Source organism: Pan paniscus, chromosome 21, assembly GCF_029289425.2.
Source record: "Pan paniscus chromosome 21, NHGRI_mPanPan1-v2.0_pri, whole genome shotgun sequence".
Lineage (NCBI taxonomy): Eukaryota > Metazoa > Chordata > Mammalia > Primates > Hominidae > Pan > Pan paniscus.
The window spans coordinates 4,252,725-4,274,820 of NC_073270.2; the positions used below are offsets into that span (position 1 = coordinate 4,252,725).

The window sequence follows — 22,096 nt, forward strand, 5'->3', positions numbered from 1 at the left end:
TCCTGAGCTCAAGTGATTCACCCACCTTGGCCTCCCAAAGTGCTGGGATTACATGTGTGAGCCATGGCGGCCAGGCTACAGCTTGTACCGGACCACTCGGGCTAAACTGACCCAACTGTATGACGAAGGCAAAAAACTGTCTCTTCACGTTTGCTTTCTGTCAGTATTTTCTTTATTAAAAATAAAAACTAAACAAAAACCCAGCAGGACCTTAACTTTCTTTTCTCTGAAACAACAGATAATCTATTCAAGTCTCCTTTGGGCTCAGTTTTTTTTTTTTTTTTTGAGACGGAGTCTTGCTCTTTCGCCCAGGCTGGAGTGCAGGGGCGCGATCTCAGCTCACTGCAAGCTCCGCCTCCTGGGTTCACGCCATTCTCCTGCCTCAGCCTCCCGAGTAGCTGGGACTACAGGCGCCCGCCACCACGCCCGGCTAATTTTTTCTATTTTTAGTAGAGACGGGGTTTCACCGTGTTAACCAGGATGGTCTCGATCTCCTGACCTCGTGATCCGCCCGCCTCGGCCTCCCAAAGTGCTGGGATTACAGGCGTGAGCCACCGCGCCCGGCCTGGGCTCAGTTTTATGTTTGCAATTTAAGCCTACAATCTGAGTGTGCACAAGTTTTTACATTAATTTCAAATTTTGTTTTTAATGCAGATAATTTTAAAGAATGATTTTATAACATTCCAGAGTATAAATACAGCCCCTCAAATTCTCTAAAATTAATTTTTTAAAATTCAGATTTTTCCAGTTTTACTTATATTTGTGTGTGTGTGTGTGTGTGTGTGTGTGTGTGTGTGTGTGTATTAAGTTCTATTCAATTTTACCACCTGTGTAGGTTCTTATATCCATCACCATGGTCAGGATACTAAACAGTTCCAACACACAAGGATCCCTTGTGTTGCCCTTTTATAAACATGCCCACCTCCCTCCTGCCCTCCACTCCCATTCTGACCTCTGTCAATCACTAATCTGTCCTCCATTTCTAAAACTTTGTCATTTTAAAATACATAAACTCAATTTTTAAAACAACAACTAACAGCTCCACTTGATGTCAAAGTTCAATTCTATTGCCCCACCGCTTCACTAAATTGAGTGGCATCAGGCCACTCTAGGGGCTAAAGAAATCTCTGTCCTATATTACATGTTTCCCCAAAGAATGCTATAAATGAAAATAAAGCCAAGCCAGGCATGGTGGCTCACACCCATACTCCCACCACTTTGGGAGGCTGAGGTGGGAAGATTGGTTAAGCTCAGGAGTTCGAGACCAGCCTGGGCAACATAGGGAGACCCATCTCTAAAAACAAAGGCCAGGAACTGGGCGCGGTGGCTCACACCTGTAATCCCAGCACTCTGGGAGGCCAAGGCAGGCGGATCACTTGAGGTCAGGAGTTCAAGACCAGCCTAACCAAGATGGTGAAACCCCATCTCTACTAAAAATACAAAAATTAGCCAGGCGTGGTGGTGAGCACCTGTGATCCCAGCTACTTGGGAGGCTGAGGCACGAGAATTGCTTGAACCCAGGAGGCGGAGGTTGCAGTGAGCCGAGATTGCACCACTGCACTCCAGCCTGGACGACAGAGTGAGACTCCTTCTCATTTAAAAAAAAAAAAAAAAAAAAAAAAGGCCAGGAGCAGTGGCTCATGCCTGTAATTGCAGCACTTTGGGAGGCTGAGGTGGGCGGATCACCTGAGGTCAGGAGTTCGAGACCAGTCTGGCCAACATAGTGAAATCTGATCTCTACTAAAAAATACAAAAATTACTCGGGTGTGGTGGCGTGTGCCTGTAATCCCAGCTACGTGGGAGGCTGAAGTGGGAGTACTGCTTGAACTCGGGAGGTGGAGGTTGCAGTGAGCTGAGATTGCACCACTGCACTCCAGCCTGGGCAACAGAGCAAGACTCTGTTTCAAAAAAAAAAAAGAAAAAGAAAAAAAGAAAATAAAGCCATATTCAAGGAATACAATTCTTAATATGAGAAGCATCTGGGATCTCCCATCACCAACAACCTAAATAATGGGCATGAAGGCCCAGCCCCAAGATGATGGACATGCTATAAAGGAGGGTGCTACATGGGCCCAGCTGGTAAGAACAGCGTCTTAGTGAAGAGCCACAGCATTTAGCTAGTATTCTGACTGGAGTCCTCCAGGAAATTGACTAGAGGTCCCCATATCCTGGGGCTGTGATGGGACAAAGGCTGGGTTTGCAGTATAAGAGTGGGCTGGTCACACTGTCACTGTAGTCCAGAAGCAGCTAGAAAAGCTGACACTTTTGCAGAATTGTAAAGTCAGAGACAAAAAATCAGTGATGCTCTCCGAAGTGATGGAAGATGGAAATGACCTCAACTGCACATTGTCAAGCTGCTGAATTCACCTCCAGGTCCACACCCTCAGTGACTCTCAACTGGTGGGGGCAGGAGGTAAAGGAGGTGGGCCAACCCATTCCTTTGACCAGTAGAAACAATGGAAAACCAGAAGAAAACAAGTGGTTTCAAGCCCAGACTCTTCCTCTGGTTTCTAGGACTTTGCCCACAAGCAGGACAAAAGGGCTGACAGAAGGTAAGCTGGAGGCAAGGTATGAGAACAAGGCTCGAAAGGGAAAGATGGCCTGCTGGGGTACACCGTCCCACCTGCCTCCTTCCTCAGTACCACTCTCCCAGCTTTGCTCCAATTCCCATCATCACAGCCAGGACACCAAAGGGGCTTTGGATTGGGACCCATTCTTTACTGGAAACAACTAGCCAATTGCAAACACTAACATAGCACAAAAGCACTTTGTAAGAACTACCAAAAGCTTCTTTATTACCACCAACCATAACAACATTAGTGAAAAGCATGGCTCCTGTTTTCCTGACTGCGCATTCCCCTCTGGGCCTGGAGTGGTGATGGGTCTGTGAGGGGCTCCTCCCTGAAAGGCCTTAGAACAGGTCAAAAGAAACTCCTTTCAGCCAGGGTCCCCTGGAGCAGTGGTACAAGCTCTGTCAAACCTGCCCTCCCGTGTTGCACACTCAAAATAATCATGCTTACAGAGACTTCATGAGCTAGTCAGCCTATAATCATAGTTCTGCACACAGCCATGAAAGGGGAGCTTCTTACCCAATATGAATATTCCCACTCCTCACTGAAGGTCCCAGGAAACTCTCCTGGGCCACAATCCAGGGCATGGTGAAGCTGGAGACTGCAGAGTATGAGGGTCATCTCTGCAATTCCACAAGAGGGAGGACTGAAACAGATGAAGCTCCCTTATTTAGATGATGAATGAAGACTTAGGGACCACTACTGCTGCAAAAATTCCCAATGAATCTTGCCAGGTTCCCTAATTCCCCACCTTGTGGGGATATGATGATGTTAAATCCAAACTTAAAACTTGTGTGCAAGCTATACTAGCCTATAGGCCATAGGATGGCAATAGGGTCATTGCTCGCTTAAGGCTTCTCTGTAGCGCAGACACTGCTCATGCATGTAGAGTCTGTTCTGTGCTCCAGGTTTGTTACACATAAAATAAGAGTAATGGCAAGGTCATCACCCTGATTCGACTGTTTCCAGGAGACTTCCAATGCTCACCCTTGTAACACCACCAGCAGTCTGGTCTTCTTGCGGATGTAGGCTGACTGGCGCACCGAGCGGTTCTGCTGGGCCTCTACGGCACTGGAAAGGTATCTCTGGAAGTGTGCAGCATGAAAACATTCAGAGCTGTCCATGATTTGGCGATACACCATCCATCTGGAAAGGTAAAAGGTAACCTCAGCATGGGGGCCACCTGATGGCCTAGCTCCATAGGTTCAGCCATGGATTCAAATGTGACCATGAGTCCTAAAGCCATTCTGCCCAGTGAATCCATTCAGGAGAAAGCCATCTTGGCCTCACAGAAAAAAGGCAGAGGGCACTGGATGGGTTGGAAGCCCAGTATCCTGAAACCACTGTCACTGGGGCTTTTGATAGGAAACCCCTTGCCATAGGGAAAATGGTCAGGTAAGCACTTGACCAACAGACATCAGAGGTAAGAAAGACTCCTTCTGACCAGGCAGTCACTTTCTGAAGGACCATGCAAAAGATGGCTTCAGTTAGTCTCTTGCTAAGAATCAGAAATGGGCAGGGTTGGCCGGGCATTGTGGCTCACGCCTGTAATCCCAGCACTTTGGGAGGCCGAGGCGGGCGGATCACCTGAAGTCGGGAGGTTCAAGACCAGCCTGACCAACATAGAGAAATTCCATCTCTACTAAAAATACAAAATCAGTAGGGCTTGGTGGCACATGCCTGTAATCCCAGCTACTTGGGGGGCTGAGGCAGGAGAATCGCTTGACCCCGGGAGGCAGAGGTTGCAGTGAGCTGAGATCGCACCACTGCACTCCAGCCTGGGCAACAAGAGTGAAACTCCATCTCAAAAATAAAAATAAATGGGCAGGGTGAATAATTCAGAATCTTTATAGAACAAAAACACTAGACACGAGGAACTGGTTAGACATTTAGTACTCAATAAATGAGGTCCTGTATTTCCCAAGCATCGCTCTGTAATTTGCCTCCCCATTCTCCACAATATCCCATCCTAAACTGCCGACTCTCTATGCAATTTCAGGCTTCCAAATTTCTTTACGGCCTCCTGCAGGATGCCTTACCTTGGGGTAGACTGACTGGATATTAAATGCCTGGTTCAATCCGCAAGGGTTGTTTAGTAATCTGACAGCCAGGTGGAAGTGAAGGATGAATGATTTTCCTGATTTCACCTGGGCCAACCTGTTCCAGCTGCATCTGAACTCAGGCAGTCTCCTTGTGCTCATGGGAGGATCATGACATCCACCAGGCCTAAGTTTTATAACCATCATGACCCTGAATTTCCCTGCTGACCAGATGCACTCCCAGCCCTCTGCATTTGCTTGACCTGCTGCTACACTGCTCTCCCCTAGATAGCTACATGGTTTATTCCTTAAAGTCTCTGCTCAAATATCACCTCCTTAGTGAAGTTTTCCCAGACCATCCAATTTAAAATTGGAATCTAAGCTGGGTGCACAGTAGCGTGTGCCTGTATCTCAGCTACTTTGTAGAATGAGGTGGGAGGATCACTTGAGCTCAGGAGTTTGAGACCAGCCTGGACAACACAGCAAAACCCCACCTCTAAAAACTTTTTAAAAAATCAGTGCAGCACACCAACATGGCATATGTATACATGTGTAACAAACCTGCACGTTGTGCACATGTACTCTAAAACTTAAAGTATAATTTAAAAAATTAGTTAGGTGTGATGGTGCACACCTGTAGTCCTGCCTACTTGGGAGGGTCAGGTGGGAGGATAATTTGAACCCAGGAGTTTGAGGTTACAGGTGAACTATGATCGTGCCACTGTACGCGAGTTTGGGTGACACAGAGAGACCCCATCTCTAAAAACAAAACAGAAAACTGAAACCCCACTCCCAGCCCTGCACTTCCTATAACCTTCCCTGCTTTATTTTCTGTTTTTTTGTTTTGTTTTTTTAATCAGGGTCTCACTCTGTTGCCCAGGCTGGGATGCAGTGGCGCAATCTCAGCTCACTGCAGCCTCGCCCTCCTAGGTTCAAGTGATCCTCCCACCTCAGCCTCCCGAGTAGCTGGGACTATAGGTGCATGCCACCACGTTCGGCTAATTTTTGTATTTTTGTAGGTTTTGCCATGTTGTCAAGGCTGGTCTCAAATTCCTGGTCTCAGGCGATCTACCCACTTTTGCCTCCCAAAGTGCTGGGATTACAGGTGTGAGACACTGCACCTGGCCCCTTCTCTGCTTTATTTTCTCCATAGAACTTTTCACTAGTTAATATACTTTTCCTTATCTGTTTGTCTTACCAAACTAGAATGTAAGCTCCATAAGTGCAGAGATTTTCGTGTCTGTATGTTCATCGATGTATTCGCTCATACTCAGAACGGTGCCTGCCATACAGGAAGTGCTCAGAAGAGCATATTAAATGAATGGCTGACTACCATGCTGATACCAGTCCCACCAAGGCCAGTACATGTCTAAGGTTTTCCAGTGCCTAGGCAGGCCCAAGTTAGAATCCCTTTCCCCAAAGCAAAGGCAGCAGCCATACTAACCTGCCACATTCCTTATGCAGAGTGACCAGAAAAGCACAGAGCTCGCTAGCGTGACAGCCTGGGAGGCCGGTTACAATGCTGATAATTACCTACATGAAGAAAAAGTCATGGGTTTGCAATTCAACTGCATTGCATTATGTAAGAAGAGGTTAAGAAACTGACTTCTGGTGCCAAGCATTGTGGGTGTGAACCTCAGTATGACCTCTCACTAACTCTGTGACCTTAGGCCAATGACAGAACCTATATTGTAAAGTGGGTGTGAGGATTAACTGGGTTAACATAAGCAAAGTGTTTAGAACAGTGCTTGCCATGTAGCAAATACCATATAAAATGTAGTGTTACTAGTTTAATTTTTACTAGAGTAGTAACACTAATTAGAGCAGATTGTGAATAGATTAGTTAAAATACAATGCATTAAAGGACCTACCTGCTTGAGACCACAGATCTCTTCTGTAAAGCAGACATTCAGGGATATTATGACTTTTTTTCCCAGTAGTAACTATTTCTTAGGAAAACACTGGGCAGAAAGGAGGTCTGGGACAAAAATGCCCCAGGCTACACTGGTGTAGTAAACTAGGGCAGAAGACAGGAGAGTGGTGCTGGGGATGCTTCCGCCTGGTTGCCTGTGCCCTCCAAGTCACACGGTCAGGGCTAAGTCTTTTTTTTGAGATGGAGTCTCACTCTGTCGCCCAGGCTGAAGTGCTGTGGTGTGATCTCAGCTCACTACAACCTCCGCCTCCTGGGTTCAAGAGATTCTCCTGCCTCAGCCTCCCAAGTAGCTGGGATTACAGGCACGTGCCACCATATCCAGCTAATTTTTTCATTTTTAGTAGACACGGGGTTTCACCATGTTGGCCAGGCTGGTCTCGAACTCCTGACCTTGGGTGATCCACCCGCCTTGGCCTCCCAAAGTGCTGGAATTACAGGCGTGAGCCACCGCACCTGGCCGACAAGGGCTAAGTCTTACTCACTGTGCGTGTGAAGCACTTGTGATTCTGGAAGAGAAGAGGGGCCAGGCTGAACTGTCCTAACCTTATTATACACCCACAGGAAAATAGGTCCCCTTTCAGGTAGATATTCCAAAGCAACTTAATAAATTCACTGAAAAAGGAGGCATCAGGCAGGTGAGGACAGGAACCCTGCAATCACCGAGGGAGGTCTATGTAAATGACTTGGCATGGCAAGTGCCTCTGTAAGTTTTTTTGTTTGTTTTTTTTTTTTTGAGACGGAGTCTCGCTCCGTCGCCAGGCTGGAGTGCAGTGGTGCAATCTCGGCTCACTGCAACCTCCACCTCCCAGGTTCAAGTGATTCTCCTGCCTCAGCCTCCCGAGTAGCTGGGACTACAGGTGCCCACCACCATGCCTGGCTAATTTTTTGTATTTTTAGTAGAGACGGGGTTTCACCATGTTGGCCAGGATGGTCTCAATCTCTTGACCTCGTGATCCACCTGCCTCGGCTTCCCAAAGTGCTGGGATTACAGGCGTGAGCCACCAGCCCAGCCTGTTAAGTTTTATTTCACAATACACAAGACTTACTGGGACAGGCCCAGTCACAAATAACTTATGCTAAAGCTAAGCCTGGAAGCACTCATCACTTGAGCTGCCCACATCAGCACAGAGAAGACGGCCGTAAATCCCTCTTCTTTTGTAGGACCCAGAAGCTGTCTCTTGTTCCCTCTGACCAGGGCCTCTACACCGTACCCCTTTCTACCCCTCAGGCAGTACTCCATGTTTATCCTCCTCCTATCCAGCCTTCCCTGTCTTCGTTCCTATTTCTCGGTGCCCAGGTCTCAGCCCCTCAAATCGCAGCACATGTACATACAGCCAGACATGTTTTTACTTTAAGGCCAATCCAAGAGCACCTTTTTTTTTTTCTTTGAGATGGAGTCTCGCTCCATTGCCTAGGCTGGAGTACAGTGGTGCGATCTTGGCTTACTACAACCTCCGCCTCCCGGGTTCACGCAATTCTCCTGTCTCAGCCTCCCGAGTAGCTGGGACTACAGGCACCTGCCACCAATGCCTGGCTAATTTTTGTATTTTTAGTAGAGGCGCGGTTTCACCTTGTTGGTCAGGCTGGTCTCGAACTCCTGACCTCAGGTGATCCACCTACCTCGACCTCCCAAAGTGCTGGGATTACAGGCATGAGCCATGCCGCCCGGGCGAGCACCTTTTAATAAAATACAAGTAGGTATGCTTTACAAACAGATGCTTTACACTCTTGCCTAAGGGAAAAAATGACATTTCTCATTGCTTAGTGCTTTTATTTCCTTTTGCAGCTGAGTATCTTCTAGACTTGCATGGAAATAAATATCCTCTTTGAGCCTATTAAGACTTATGGTTCTGGGCTGGGCGCGGTGACTCATGTCTGTAAACCCAGCACTTTGGGAGGCCGAGGCGGGCGGATCACTCGAAGTCAGGAGATCAAGACCAGCCTGGCAACATGGTGAAACTCTGCCTTTACTAAAAATACAAAAATTAGCTGGGCTTGGTGGCACATGCCTGTAATCCCAGCTACTCAGGAGGCTGAGGCTGGAGAATCACTTGAACCTGGGAGGCAGAGGTTGCAGTGAGCCGAGATCGGGCCCCTGCACCCTAGCCTGGGCAACAGAGCGAGACTCCATTTCAAAAAAGAAAGAAAAAAAAAAAAAGCCAGGCATGGTGGCTCACGCCTGTAATCCCAGCACTTTGGGAGGCTCAGGCAGGTGGATAACCTGAGGTCAGGAGTTTGAACCAGGTCAGGAGCTTGAGACCATCCTGGCCAACATGGTGAAACCACATCTCTATTAAAAATACAAAAAATTAACAGGGCGTGGTGGCAGGTACCTGAAATTCCAGCTACTTGAGAAGCTGATGCAGGAGAATTGCTTAAATCCAGGAGGCGGAGATTGCAGTGAGCCAAGATTGTGCCATTGCACTTCAGCCTAGGCGACAGAGCAAGACTCAAAAAAAAAAGACCATCCTGGCTAACACGGTGAAACCCCGTCTCTACTAAAAATACAAAAAATTAGCCGGGCGTGGGGGCGCATGCCTGTAATCCCAGCTACTCGGGATGCTGAGGCAGGAGAATCCCTTGAACCTGGGAGGTGGATGTTGCAGTGAGCCAAGATCACACCACTGCACTCTAGCCTGGGCAACAGAGCGAGACTCTGTCTCGAAAAAAAAAAAAAAAAGAGAGACTTATGGTTCTGAAGGAATGGTGGGAGGAGGTCAAGAAGATGGAAGTGTGAGGCAAGAGCAGATTAAAATCCACTCTGGGGGCCGGGCACAGTGGCTCACACCTGTAATCCCAGCACTTTGGGAGGCCGGGGTGGGTGGATCACCTGAGGTCAGGAGTTCGAGACCAGCCTGGTCAACATGGTGAAACCCTGTCTCTACTAAAAATACAAAAATTAGCCAGGCGTGGTGGTGCATGCCTGTAATCCCAGCTACTCAGGAGGCTGAGGCGGGACAATCACTTGAGCCCAGGGGGCGGAGGTTGCAGTGAGCCGAGATCACTCCAGTGCACTCCAGCCTGGGTGACAAAAAAAAAAAAAAAAAAATCCACTCTGGGGAAGATAGTGTTTATAAAGTATCACTTTACCCTGCTGATTCCGGCAAGGCCTGAATAACATGGGTGCCCTTCCCTGTATTAAGTGCAATGTGTCAACCACTGCCAGGTAAGTTCCTGTCACAATCAGGAAGAGCTGATGGCATGAAAGCACTGAGTAGGAGTTTAAATGTTCTTGAGAGGCCAGGGAAGGGCACGGCAAGATGCTAGGGTTTTGTCACTGTCATGAAGCTTGGCTGGGGTTAATGTAGACACCTGACACAGTCATTGTATACAGCAGGTTACATGTGTATCATCACATTTCAGGATCCAAGGAAGTGGAGAGTCCTGTAACAGGGACTCCATCTAAGTTCTTTTTGTTAACTGACACAAAAGATTCAGGGGCAGGCTCTCAAGATCATCTTCCTGTGAATTCCCAGCATATCTGGTGAGCTCCTCTACCTTGTCACTTTCTATTCTGTGAGTAGTGTTGATTTCGGCTTGCTGCAGCAGCACAGGAAGATGGGTCCGCATCACAGGCTCCTGGCTAATGCTGCTGATGGCGAAATGCTGGAGAAACCTAAAAACACAAAGACAATGCTATTATGTTATCATCCTAGCCTGTCCTGAAGGTGCCTACTCACATGAAAAAGTTTTTACTTAATTGCTGAAAAATAAACCTTGGAGAGATTCTCTCTAGAGAATAAAATTGTGTACAGTGTGTTACTGCGACATTTTACAGTGATCTCTAAGAAACTACAAGAAAAAGGAGCTTAAAAGGACCAACACTGAGGTTTCCGACATTTCAAAAGCCAGAATATTAAACATCTATAAACAGAACCAGAGCTTACCAGTCCAGCTCTGGGAGTTTGGCTGAGAGTAACTTTAGGGAACTCCGTTTCTCCCCAGCAGGCTGGCTCAGGGCACTGAAGAGCTTCTGTGCACTGGAGTGCCTGGAATAACAAAAGCTCACAGATTAGAAGTCCATCTTCCTTCAGCATATACACTTTACACAACTGGGCCTGATGCTTTCAAGCCAGAGTCCAGTGACAGAGTCAACTCTTCCAAAACACACATCTCAGACTTAAACAAAATGAGGTGTTAGTGCATGATGACGGGTACGTCCACATAGAAAGGTTGGCCTGAAATCCCTTGATAATACCATGAGTTTCTGATTCTCGGTGGTTTCACCTCTCCCTTTTTTTTTTTTTTTTTTGAGATGGAGTCTTGCTCTGTCGCCCAGGCTGGAGTGCAGTGGTGCGATCTCGGCTCACTGCAAGCTCCGCCTCCCGGGTTCACGCCATTCTCCTGCCTCAGCCTCCCAAGTAGCTGGGACTACAGGTGCCTGCCACCACGCCCAACTAATTTTGTGTTTGTATTTTTAGTAGAGACGGGGTTTCACTGTGTTAGCCAGGATGGTCCCGATCTCCTGACCTCATGATCCGCCCACCTCGGCCTCCCAAAGTGCTGGGATTACAGGCATGAGCCACCGCACCCAACCCCCACTTTTTTTTTCTTTTTTTGAGACAGAGTCTGGCTCTGTCACCCAGGCTGGAATGCAGTGGCACGATCTCGGCTCATTGCAACCTCTGCCTCCCAGGTTCCAGAGATTCTCCAGCCTCAGCCTCCAGCCTCCCGAGTAGCTGGGATTACAGGCGCATATCACCATGCCCGGATAGTTTTTGTTATTTTTAGAAGAGATGAGGTTTCACCTTGTTGGCCAGGCTGGTCTTGAACTCCTGACCTCAGGTGATCCACCACCTCGGCCTCCCAAAGTGCTGGGATTACAGGCGTGAACCACTGTGCCTGACCTTTTTTTTTTTTTTTTTTTAAAGAAGCCCAAACACATTTTCTTGCTGTATTTATGTTGAATTCCCCATCTACAATGAGCAGTCACGAAGATGGTCTTCTTCAGGGCAACATGGTCACAGGACTGGGGCAATCCAGGGGACTGAGAGGGAGCGTGAGGATGGGAGGCGGGGCTACCTCTTGCTGTTTCACATTAGAGACAAACTGTAACACAGTCCATGGGCCTGCAATCGTCCCCTTTTATTATCTGGCATAACGCTTGATGTAGTTGTCCACTTTATTCTGGAAGTCCTCCTTGTCCTGCAAATGATGTTCTGCAGCTTCAATATTTAGTGGATCATCAAAATTCAAAAGATCAGTAAACAAAGAGTTTAATCCCCAAACGACATCCTTTAATGTTCTCATGGGAGCCCAGCCAGTGCCGTCAATTGAATGTTCTCTCAGTAAACTCAGACATATTTCCCCTGTCTCTGTGATGTTGGGGTGCCAGATCTTGGTCAGGCATCTCACTTTGGGAGGCACCATGTTGTACACATCGGGAACTTCGGTTTCAAACTGAAATTTTCCACCCTGGTAGTAACCCTCATCTGGAGTTACTATTAGCTGAGAACAGTGAAGCTTGTTTGGATCAGGAAAATGCACTTTACATGTACAAGGTAAATTAGCTTCAAGTTCTGCAACCTCTGTAGTCCCACCTGCTAAGTGGGAGGATAACCTGAGCCTAGGAGGTCAAGGCTGCAGTGAGCCAGGACCGCACCACTGCACTCTACCCGGGGTGACAGAGTAAGACACTGGGCGCCCCCCAAGACAGGTGAGACGGGCCCGGTGCCCAACACCATGCCTGGCCCGGGTCAGGGCTGTGAGACGCGGCCCCTCACAGCCACACTGGCTCCTGGCAGTGGGGACATTTTTCGTTTTTTTTCTTTGAGAAAGGGTCTTGTTTCATCACTCAGGCTGAAGTGCAATGGCATGGTCATGGCTCACTGCAACCTTGAATTCCTGGGCTCAAGTAACCCTTCCACCCCGGCCTCCTGACTAGCTGAGACTACAGGCATGTGCCACCATACCCAGCTAATTTTTTATTTTTTGTAGGGACGGGGTCTCACTATGTTGCCCAGGCAGGCTAGTCTCTAATTCTTGTGCTCAATTCATCCTCCTGCCTCAGCTTCCCAAAGTGTTGGGATTACAAGTGTGAGGCACTGCACATGGCCCTCTCTTGCCTTCTATTCCCCCAAGGGCACCGGCTACCTGCAAGTTGGCAGCATTGAAATGTCTGTGTTGACCCTTTCAGAAGCCAAGACCCCTGTGTTACATAATGCGAGGCATCCTGCAGAGAGAGCACACCCACAAAGCCTAGGGAAGCAAGCACAAATACTGAAGCAGCCACTTACAATCTCTTTTGTTCCACAGATAATCCATCTTCCTGGATCACTTTTAAAGAGATCCCTGAGTTATCCTGCTGTTTCCAGAGGGAGAAGACCTAAACAAAACAGAATTTGAGCAAAGAACACTTTAAACCCAACAACAGGATATGGAACCCACATGGGGATTTGATGGTTGTTGAAAATCTAGACAGTCACTGCAGAGAAAATGACTATAACAAACAAGTTTGCTTCAAAAATAGAGGCCTGAAGCAATTTTGTTCTGTATTTTTAAAAACCAGAATGTCTTTCTGGGTTACTCCCCCAGGGATTCTGCTCCTTGAGAGGTCAGGAAGTAAGGAGAAAGGGGTCGGGTAACACTGTCCTCGCAGCAGACGCATGTTCTCCTCTAGGGAGACAGAAAGGAGTGGTTCAAGCAACTCCTGCCAAGAAGCAGAGGGATGGCTGAAGAGAACCTAAAGAGCCATCTTTACTTTCCCAGATTGAAAGGACAAGCACAAGGAGGTAAAAAGGTCCAGCAAAGGTGGAAGACACAGACTGGGCTGAGAAGCTATACTATAGCCAAGGTCAACTCTTGCATCCTCTATGGTCTGCGAATCTGACCTGAGGGAGGAACACTGTCCCCTCACAAGCTGCTGTAATCACACCTTTCCAAGAATTCCCACTAGTCATGAGGCTGGCCATCAGTTTGGCTTTGGCTATTGCTTCGTCTCTAAGTGGGTCGTTTCATTCTCGTAAACTCCCTCATCTATGCCATCTGTGCTGAGCACCTATAAAGTGCAGCCTGCCAGGTGGTACCATTCGCAAGGGCAGGGACTGGCCCATGGGGAAGGAGAGTATAGGGTGGCAAAGAGAACACTAATTCAGTAGGTAGGGCCCAACAATTCAATAAAGTAGCTAAATAAGAGATAACTCTAATTAGGATTTAAAGGACAAAGCAGATTTTTCTTAAAGGCTAAAAACCCTCTTGTTCAGTTTCTTCCAGCTCTCACCTCTCATTGCCAACAGCACCACTCCAGAACTTGAAGGGATTAGAAGCAGTCACCCCACACCATCCAGCCCTCCTAACTCTCCCTCTCATCACTTCACTGTTAGCCCCAAAATGATGCCTTACCATTTAAATTGCTAGGGGGAAAAACAAGTAGTAGTAGTTTTGCTGAATAATGACTGATATTACCTCTGAGTAAAATGCTTGGTATATCTTCGATTTGGGGAAAAGGGCAATCATCAGAAAATTGCTTGATCCATGGAAATGAACTGGGAGGTGAGGAAGCAATGAGCTTTTGAAGTCTATGAGAAGAGCAGCAACAGTACTGGTGGAATCCTAAAGCGAAAAGGAGGGAGCATCAGCAAGAAGAGCATCTGCACAATTACAGCACTCACAACTACTGCCAGAACACACAGGATCAATTTCAGTACAATTATTGTCACATTATGTAGTTCACGGGGGTTCAGTATAGATGTGCTTTACTTATAGGAGATATAGGAAATAAAAGGATTTTTTTTTTTTTGAGACAGGGTCTTGCTCTGTCACCCAGGCTAGAGTGTGATGGCTCACTGCAGCCATCAAGTGATCCTTCTACCTCAGCCCTTCAAGTAGCTGAGACTACAGACACATGCCACTATGCCTGGCTAATTTTTTTAAACTTTCTGTAGAGACAGGGGCTCTCTCTGTTGCCCAGGCTGGTCTCAAACTCCTGGTCTCAAGTGATCCTCCCAACTTGGCCTCCCCAAGTGTTGGGATTACAGGGGTGAGCCACCACCCCTAATCTGGATTTTTTTCCCCTAAACTGAAAATGTCATCTCAAAATTCATTCTAGGATATTAATTCCTTATCAGATATATGATTTGTGAATATTTTCTTCCATTCTGAGGACTGTCTTTTCACTCTCTGGATAATGTCCTTTAACACACAGAAGTTTTAAATGTTGATGGAGTCCAATTTACATATTTTTTCATTTGCTGTCCGTGCTTTTGGTATCACATTCAAGAAATCATTGCCAAATCCAGTATCATAAAGATTTTCTCCTGTATTTTCTTCAAAGAGTTTTATTGTTTTAGCTCTTTTTTTTTTTTTTTTTTTGAGATGGAGTCTCACTCTGTCGTCCAGGCTGGAGTGCAAAAGCGTGATCTCGGCTCGCTGCAACCCCCGCCTCCTGGGTTCAAGCGATTCTCCTGCTTCAGCCTCCCGAGTAGCTGGGACTACAGGTCCGTGCCACCATGCCCGGCTAATGCTTATATTTTCAGTAGAGACGGGGTTTCACTATGTTGGCCAGGCTGGTCTCGAACTCCCGACCTCATAATCCGCCCGCCTTGGCCTCCCAAAGTGCTGGGATTGCATATTGTTTTAGCTCTTAATGTTTATGTTTTTGATCCACTTTCAGTTAATTTATTGTACAGGGTATAAAGTAAGGGTCAAACTTCATTCTTTTGCACACGGATATCTAGTTTTCCCATCACCTTTTTTGTTTGTTTGTTTTTGAGACAGGGTCCCACTCAGGGGACCTGTGCCCAGGATGGAGTGCAGTGGTGCCATCTTGGCTGACTGGCCTCCGCCTCCTGGGTTCAAGCAATTCTCATGCTTCAGCCTCCCGACTAGCTGGGATTACAGGCATCCACCCACCACACCCAGCTAATTTTTGTATTTTTAGTAGAGATGGGGTTTTGCCATGTTGGCCAGGCTGGTCTCGAACTGCCAACCTCAAGTGATCTGCCCTCCTTGGCCTCCCAAAGTGCTGTGATTACAGGCGTGAGCTACCGCGCCCGGCCTCTCAGCACCATTAGTTAAAAAGACTGTCCTTTTGACACTGAATGGTTCTGGCATCCTTGTCAAAAATGATTTGATACAAAAGTTTATTTCTGGGCTCTCCATGGGTCTAGTCCACTGGTCCATATGCCTGACCTTTTGCCAGCAGCAAACTGTTAGGTCACTGTAGCTTCATAGTGAGTTTTGAAATAAGAAAATGCATGTGTTACAACTTTATTTTCTTTTGCAAGATTGTTTTAAACAATAAGGGTCCCTTGAGAGTCTATAAATTCTACATGAACTTTAGGATGGGTTTTCCTATTTCTTTTTTGAGACACAGTTTTCACTCTCTCACCCAGGCTGGAATGCAGTAGCACAATCTCGGCTCACTGCAACCTCTGCCTCCCAGGTTAAAGTGATTCTTGTGCCTCAGCCTTCCGAGTAGCTGGGATTATAGATACTTGCCACCACACTTGCCTAATTTTTGTATTATTAGTAGAAACAGGGTTTCACCATGCTGGCCAGGTTGGTCTCAAACTCCTGACCTCAAGTGATCTGCCCGCTTCAGCCTCTCAAAGTGCTGGAATTGTTAAGTGTGAGCCACTGCGCCCGGCAGCGTTTTCCTATCTGCAAAAAATGCCATTGGGATTTTGATACGGACTGCACTGAACCTACAGATCATGTTGGGCAGTACTGTCTTAATAGTAAGTCTTCTGAGTCACGAACATGGATGTTTTTCCTTCATTTAGGTTGTCTTTAATTTTTCTGCAATATTTTTCAGTTTTCAGTGTACAAGTCTCTCACTTTCTTGGTTAAATTTATTCCCTAGTACTTTACTCTTTTTGATGCTAATGTAAATTGAATTGTTTTATTTTTTTGAGACAGGGTCTCACTCTGTTGCTCAGGCTAGAGCACAGTGTGGCATGATCACAGCTCACTGCAACCTCTGCCTCCTGGGCTCAGGAGATCCTCCCACTTCACCTCTCAAGTAGCTTGGGACTATAGGCACCTGCCACCATGCCTCACTAATTTAAAAAGTTTTTGAGGCTGGGTGCACTCCAGCCTGGGTGACAGAGCGAGACTCCATCTAAATAATAATAATAATAATAATAATAATAATAATAATAATAATTTTTTGTAGAGACGGAGTTTCACCATGTTATCTCAAAGTGCTGGACTCAAGTGATCCACCTGCCTTGGCCTCCCAAAGTGCTGGCATTACAGGCTTGAGCCACTGCATCCAGCCCTGGAATTGTTTTCTTAATATCTTTATCAGATTGTTCATTGGTAGGGCATAGAAATGCAACTCATTTTGAAAAAAATTATAAAAATACAACAGAGAAGAAAGTTTTAAAAAAATTAATAGAAAGTCCCATCACCTAAACCCAACTACAGCTAACATTTAGTACTTTTGTTTTCCTTTTTTTTTTCAGAGACAGGGTCTTGCTCTGTCTCCCCCGCTGGAGTGCAGTGGTACAATCACAGCTCATTGCAACCTTGAACTTCTGGGCTCAAGTGATCCTCCCACCTAAGCCTCCCAAATAGTTGCGACTTCAGGTATACACCATCATGCTTGGCTTTTTTTTTTTTTTTTTCTTTTTTTGAGATGGAGTTTCGCCCTTGGTACCTAGGCTGGAGTGCAATGGCGCAATCTCAGCTCACTGAAACCTCCGCCTCCCAGGTTCAAGCGATTTTCCTGCCTCAGTCTCCTGAGTACCTGGGACTACAGGTGCACAGCACCATGCCCAGCTAATTTCTGTATTTTTAGTAGAGACGTCATTTCACCATGCTGGCCAGGCTGGTCTCGAACTCCTGACCTCAGGTGATCTGCCCTTCTTGGCCTCCCAAAGTGCTAGGATTACAGGCGTGAGCCACCACGCCCAGCCCCTTATCCTGTTTTTAAAACTTAATTTATCATCACCATCAGCCATGTTATATACTATCAGTAAACATTTCCAGTGACTGCACTCTCTTCCCCTCTTGGGCCACCTACACAGCTTGACATGAGCTATTCCAGTTCTCCTCTGCCAACAGTTCCTCAGGATTTATTCCTTAGTATAAATTAGTATGCTTTAATACTATATTAGTGTAATTTAACAATAAATGCTAAGTTACTGTTACATATGATAGCAGGAGGTTGTTAATGATGTAATTTCTTCTATCTGTTAAGTAGCCTCATGTCCTCTGAACATCCCTGAACTGGGACTCAGTGTTTTCATGTTAATAAAGATACAACTCTTCGCAGAAAAAAAAATTAACTCATTTGTCTAAATCACCAAAAATGTTTTTCCCAATTTTAAAAATTTGCCTTTTGAAATACTTTTAAAAAATTATATATATATATATATATATATATATATATATATATATTTTGAGACATTCTCACTCTGCAGCCCAGGGTGGAGTGCAGTGGTGAGATCTTGGCTCACTGCAACCTCCACCTCCTGGGTTAATGCAATTCTCCTGCCTCAGTCTCCCAAGTAGCTGGGATTACAGGCATGCACCACCACGCCCAGTTAATTTTTGTATAGTAGAGGTGGGGTTTCACCATATTGGCCAGGCTGGTCTTGAACTCCTGACCTCAGGTGATCCACCTGCTCCAGTCTCCCAAGGTGCTGGGATTACAGGCATGAGCCACTGTGCCTAGCCATAAAAAAATTATTTTTTATTTTTAATTAATACATTAATATGCACATATTTATGGGGTATAATATATTGTTTCAATACATGTATACATTATGTAATGATTACATCAGGGTAATGAATGAGAAATCCATCACCTCAAACATTTATCATTCAGAATCTTCTCTTCTAGCTATTGTGAGATCTGAACACCTTATTGTTGACTGCAGGCACCCTACTGTGCAACAGAACACTAGAACTTACTCATCCTTTCTAACTTTGTATTCATCGATCAACCCCTCCCCATCCCCTAAAATACTTTTTAAAGGGTTTTTGCATTACTAATTAATCTGACAAATTTTATGATATACCCATACAATGGAATACTACTTAGCAATAAAGAGAACACAGCTATTTACATACACAACATGGATGAATCTAAAAATCACTATGTTGAGTGGAAAATGTCAGACTCAAAGGTTACAGAATAGATGATGTTCATTTATATAACATTCTAGAAAATGCAAACTAATATATAGTGACAAAAGCTAATCAGTGGTTGTCTGAACCCAGGAGTGGAGGGAAAGATGAAAAAGGGCATGAGAAAACATTTTGGTTTGATAGTAAAGGTGGTTTCATGAATGTACACATCTGCCAAAGCTTTAAATGGATACAGTTAGTTGTATTTACAGTATACTTTAATAAGTTAAATTATCAGCATAAAATTTTTAAAAATCAGTAACTGGTCGGCTGGGTGTGGTGGCTCATGCCTGTAATCCCAGCACTTTGGGAGGCCGAGGTGAGTGGATCACGAGGTCAGGAGATCGAGACTGTCCTGGCTAACATAGTGAAACCCCGTCTCTACTAAAAATACAAAAACAAAATTAGCCGGGCGTGGTGGCGGGCGCCTGTAGTCCCAGCTACTCAGGAGGCTGACGTGGGAGAATGGCGTGAACCAGGGAGGCAGAGCTTGCAGTGAGTCGAGATCGCACCACTGCACTCCAGCCTGGGCAACAGAGCGAGACTCTGTCTCAAAAAAAAAAAAAAAAATCAGTAACTGGTCAAATTTGACAAACTTTTCCTTTAGAATTTCTTGTATTGTTTCTAAGCTTCAGAAGTCTTCTAACCCCTAGAGGTTTAATAAATATTCATTTTTATATTCTATTTGTGAAATTTAAATATATTTAATTTTAATCCCTCAGAGGTTCATTTTGATTTTTGGTAGAGGTAAGAGTCTATTTTTTGTCGAAATTAGCTACTTATCATCCCAGTACTGTGCTTTTCATGATGCATTCTTTCTTCCCTGATATTGGAAGACTCTTTAATCTAACAGCAAAGCTTTAATCTAATAGGGCCATCCAATGTGTCCAATTCGTCTGCCTACATTTCTGAACAGCCTTTAAGGCTGCAGGCTCTATATGGAAGAAAAACTTGCTCACAGAATTCGTTTTCTGAGCCATCTGACCAAAATACCTCACATAGTCTCTGTCCTAGCTCCCAGACAGACTGGTTTTGAGGCTGAGACCAGGCAGAGTGGTGGGCCTGCCCTCTGCTCTGGTGTTGCACTGAGACGAGCTGTGCCTTGGCCACAGGGTAAAGGCTAGGGGAAACCCATCGCTACCATCTTCCCCTTAAGGTGAAGGGGAAGTGTTGGTGCAGACTGGTGCACTTAGAGGATTGTTATAGGACAGTGGAACTTTTATGGAGCTGGAGAGGAAGTCTGGGTGTGTGAGGGAGGAGGGGCTAAACTCTCACGGGGAAAGTGAGCCATTTCTCTCCCTCTCTGGCTCACTTACAATCCTGTCCATGCTAATGTGTATGCGGAGCCTCATCAATACCACAGGATGCAGCTCCTTTCTGGTTTTTCAGTGGGTGAGCCTTGAGCCCCTGGACCTGGAGGCCACCCAAGAGGGGCCACTGGAGGCCTTCTCAGCCTGCTTTATAGTCCTCTTTAGGGTGAATGAATTGGGCATGGGGAGCTGCTGGCCCTTCTGACCAGAAGCCCTTTCTAGGTAAGCCCTTTACAGAGCAGTGAGGTTGATGAGGCTCATAAGCGTCTTGAGAATGCCCAGGCCTCTCCACGACCTCCCTCCCTGCCTGCCTCAGTGGCTGTGCTGGTTCCTGACATACTGCCCTGTGGTAGTGGAGGGGAGAAAGGAGTTATTTAGTTTTCCCCTCAAAAGTGTGAGCAACTTTCCGACCAAAAAAGCCACTGACTAGTAAAACACCTACCCCATCATAGAAGGAAATGGAATTCATGTGATCCTTGGAAATGATGATACTTCCATGACGACAGTGAGAAAACAGAAGGCCACTAGAGAAGAAATGAACATTCCCTGGAAGGAAAAGAGAGTTGGTCAGAGCTGGAGGGCTGGGTGCTGGGGGTCAGATTCCAATGTCCTCTTGTACAGCAGTGTGGTAACTAGAGGCCAGTATCAGCAGCAATTACGTTATGCGATTTGTATGCTGAGCCCTGTGCTCTGAGGAAGCCAAAGTAACCTCCCAGAGCCTCAGAGGGAAATGAGGCATCAGATGCAGTCTTTGCATAAGAATTAGAAAAACAAGTGAATAAACTATCAGCTAATGGGGAGAAGCAAAATTCACATTACCTTATGGGTATCTTCCACGGAAACACACTAAAAAAGACTTTGGGTATATCTGCTCCATTACTGAGTTTACAGATTTTCCTTTCTTCTGCTTTGCCAGAAGCTGGCTCGGCCCTAAAGAGACCACATCCCTCACTTAGGGCCCGAGAAGGAGCACTTGGGTCTCAGCTGAAGACTGGTGAAGGGAGCTTAAGGTCCCTGTGCCCAGCAACAGAACATTTGAGTTAGGTAATGAGTAAGTTCTACAGACACCGGGGGGCTGCTCTTCTGTAGTTCACAAAAGCAAGATGGGTGGCAGGTGGACATGGATGTGGGTTCCTCGGAACAAGGATTCAGGTCTAAGGAGAGCTGTTGTTTCCTGGATGGTCAAGGTCATATGGAGCAGCTCAGTATAGGCCCTAGGGAGCAGACCATGGAAAAGATGGACAACTAAGATGACAAAGATTAATGCTGGGCCTGGGCTTGCTTTGGAGACACAAAAGCAGCACCCAAAGCACCCATAAGACTCCTAGGTGAAGCTGCTCTCTGGGGCTGGTCCAAGCTGAATCTTCTATTCCTGTAACAGCTTTTCTTTCCACGTTTCCGCATATAGAGGGAGATGAAGTAGTTCTTAAAGCTCAAGGCACAGGTTTGAGTTTATTGTCATTAAGACCTCACTGCCAAGGCAAAGGCCAAGAGATAAATAAGTGAAATTGATTCCTTAAGTTGTAGCTCCAGAAAAGCAGTGCAAAGCTCTGGAGGCTGGAATGACAAGAATAGCAAAGGCCAGGAGTCTGAGGGCTGCCTTCGCATCCTGGGTGAGGAATCTGGAGACTGCAAGCTTTGAGGGCTTCCTGAGGAGGTGAGGTTTCAGAAGGAAGGGAGGGGCCTAGTTAGTATGTGTTCACAGGGGACAGGAGAAGTGAAGGGAGAAGGAGGCAGTTTTTAGGTACAAGAAGAAGAACTGGCACCTGCCTCTCATGGAAGAACCAGATGCCCAGTCAGAGGGACATGCCAACCTTACCATCTGTGGCAGCCACAGCCAGCGACTATCTAGGTTCAAGCTCTGGAAACCTCTACCCTCCAACAAGTAGCCTGGCTTTCTGTGCACACTGCGTTTTCCTGAGGCCCTCTGAAAAGGAGGCTACTCATGCCCCAGCCTCATCCTGTACCAACCCTAAAGTTCCTCCATGCTGCTCCCAGGCCATTCTCCCCAACACCACAGCATGTTACTTTCATTCCCCTAGAGACACAAGCCCCTCCCTCTACTGCTCACACCTACTGCCCTCCTGACCATGCCGTATTTCAAATCACTCTGAATGTGCTCAGTCTTCCCTTCCAATGCCAACACTCCCACTCCTTCTTAGAGCAGTA

The 22,096-nt window shown here is 46.3% G+C and overlaps 1 protein-coding gene across 3 annotated transcripts in view; it reads right to left on the bottom strand.

The window, feature by feature from the left end:
* Positions 1–22,096, bottom strand: part of DNAAF9 (dynein axonemal assembly factor 9) — a 160,517-nt gene that overhangs the window by 36,776 nt on the left and 101,645 nt on the right. For all 3 annotated transcript variants that reach the window (XM_003821307.6, XM_008974784.5, XM_063601022.1), the window contains 7 exons: positions 20,370–20,473; positions 13,947–14,093; positions 12,779–12,867; positions 10,430–10,531; positions 10,041–10,158; positions 6,054–6,142; positions 3,558–3,716 (listed from right to left, as the gene is read on the bottom strand). In XM_003821307.6, coding sequence (XP_003821355.1) covers positions 3,558–3,716; positions 6,054–6,142; positions 10,041–10,158; positions 10,430–10,531; positions 12,779–12,867; positions 13,947–14,093; positions 20,370–20,473 — 808 coding nt within the window. The remainder of the gene's footprint in view (positions 1–3,557; positions 3,717–6,053; positions 6,143–10,040; positions 10,159–10,429; positions 10,532–12,778; positions 12,868–13,946; positions 14,094–20,369; positions 20,474–22,096) is intronic.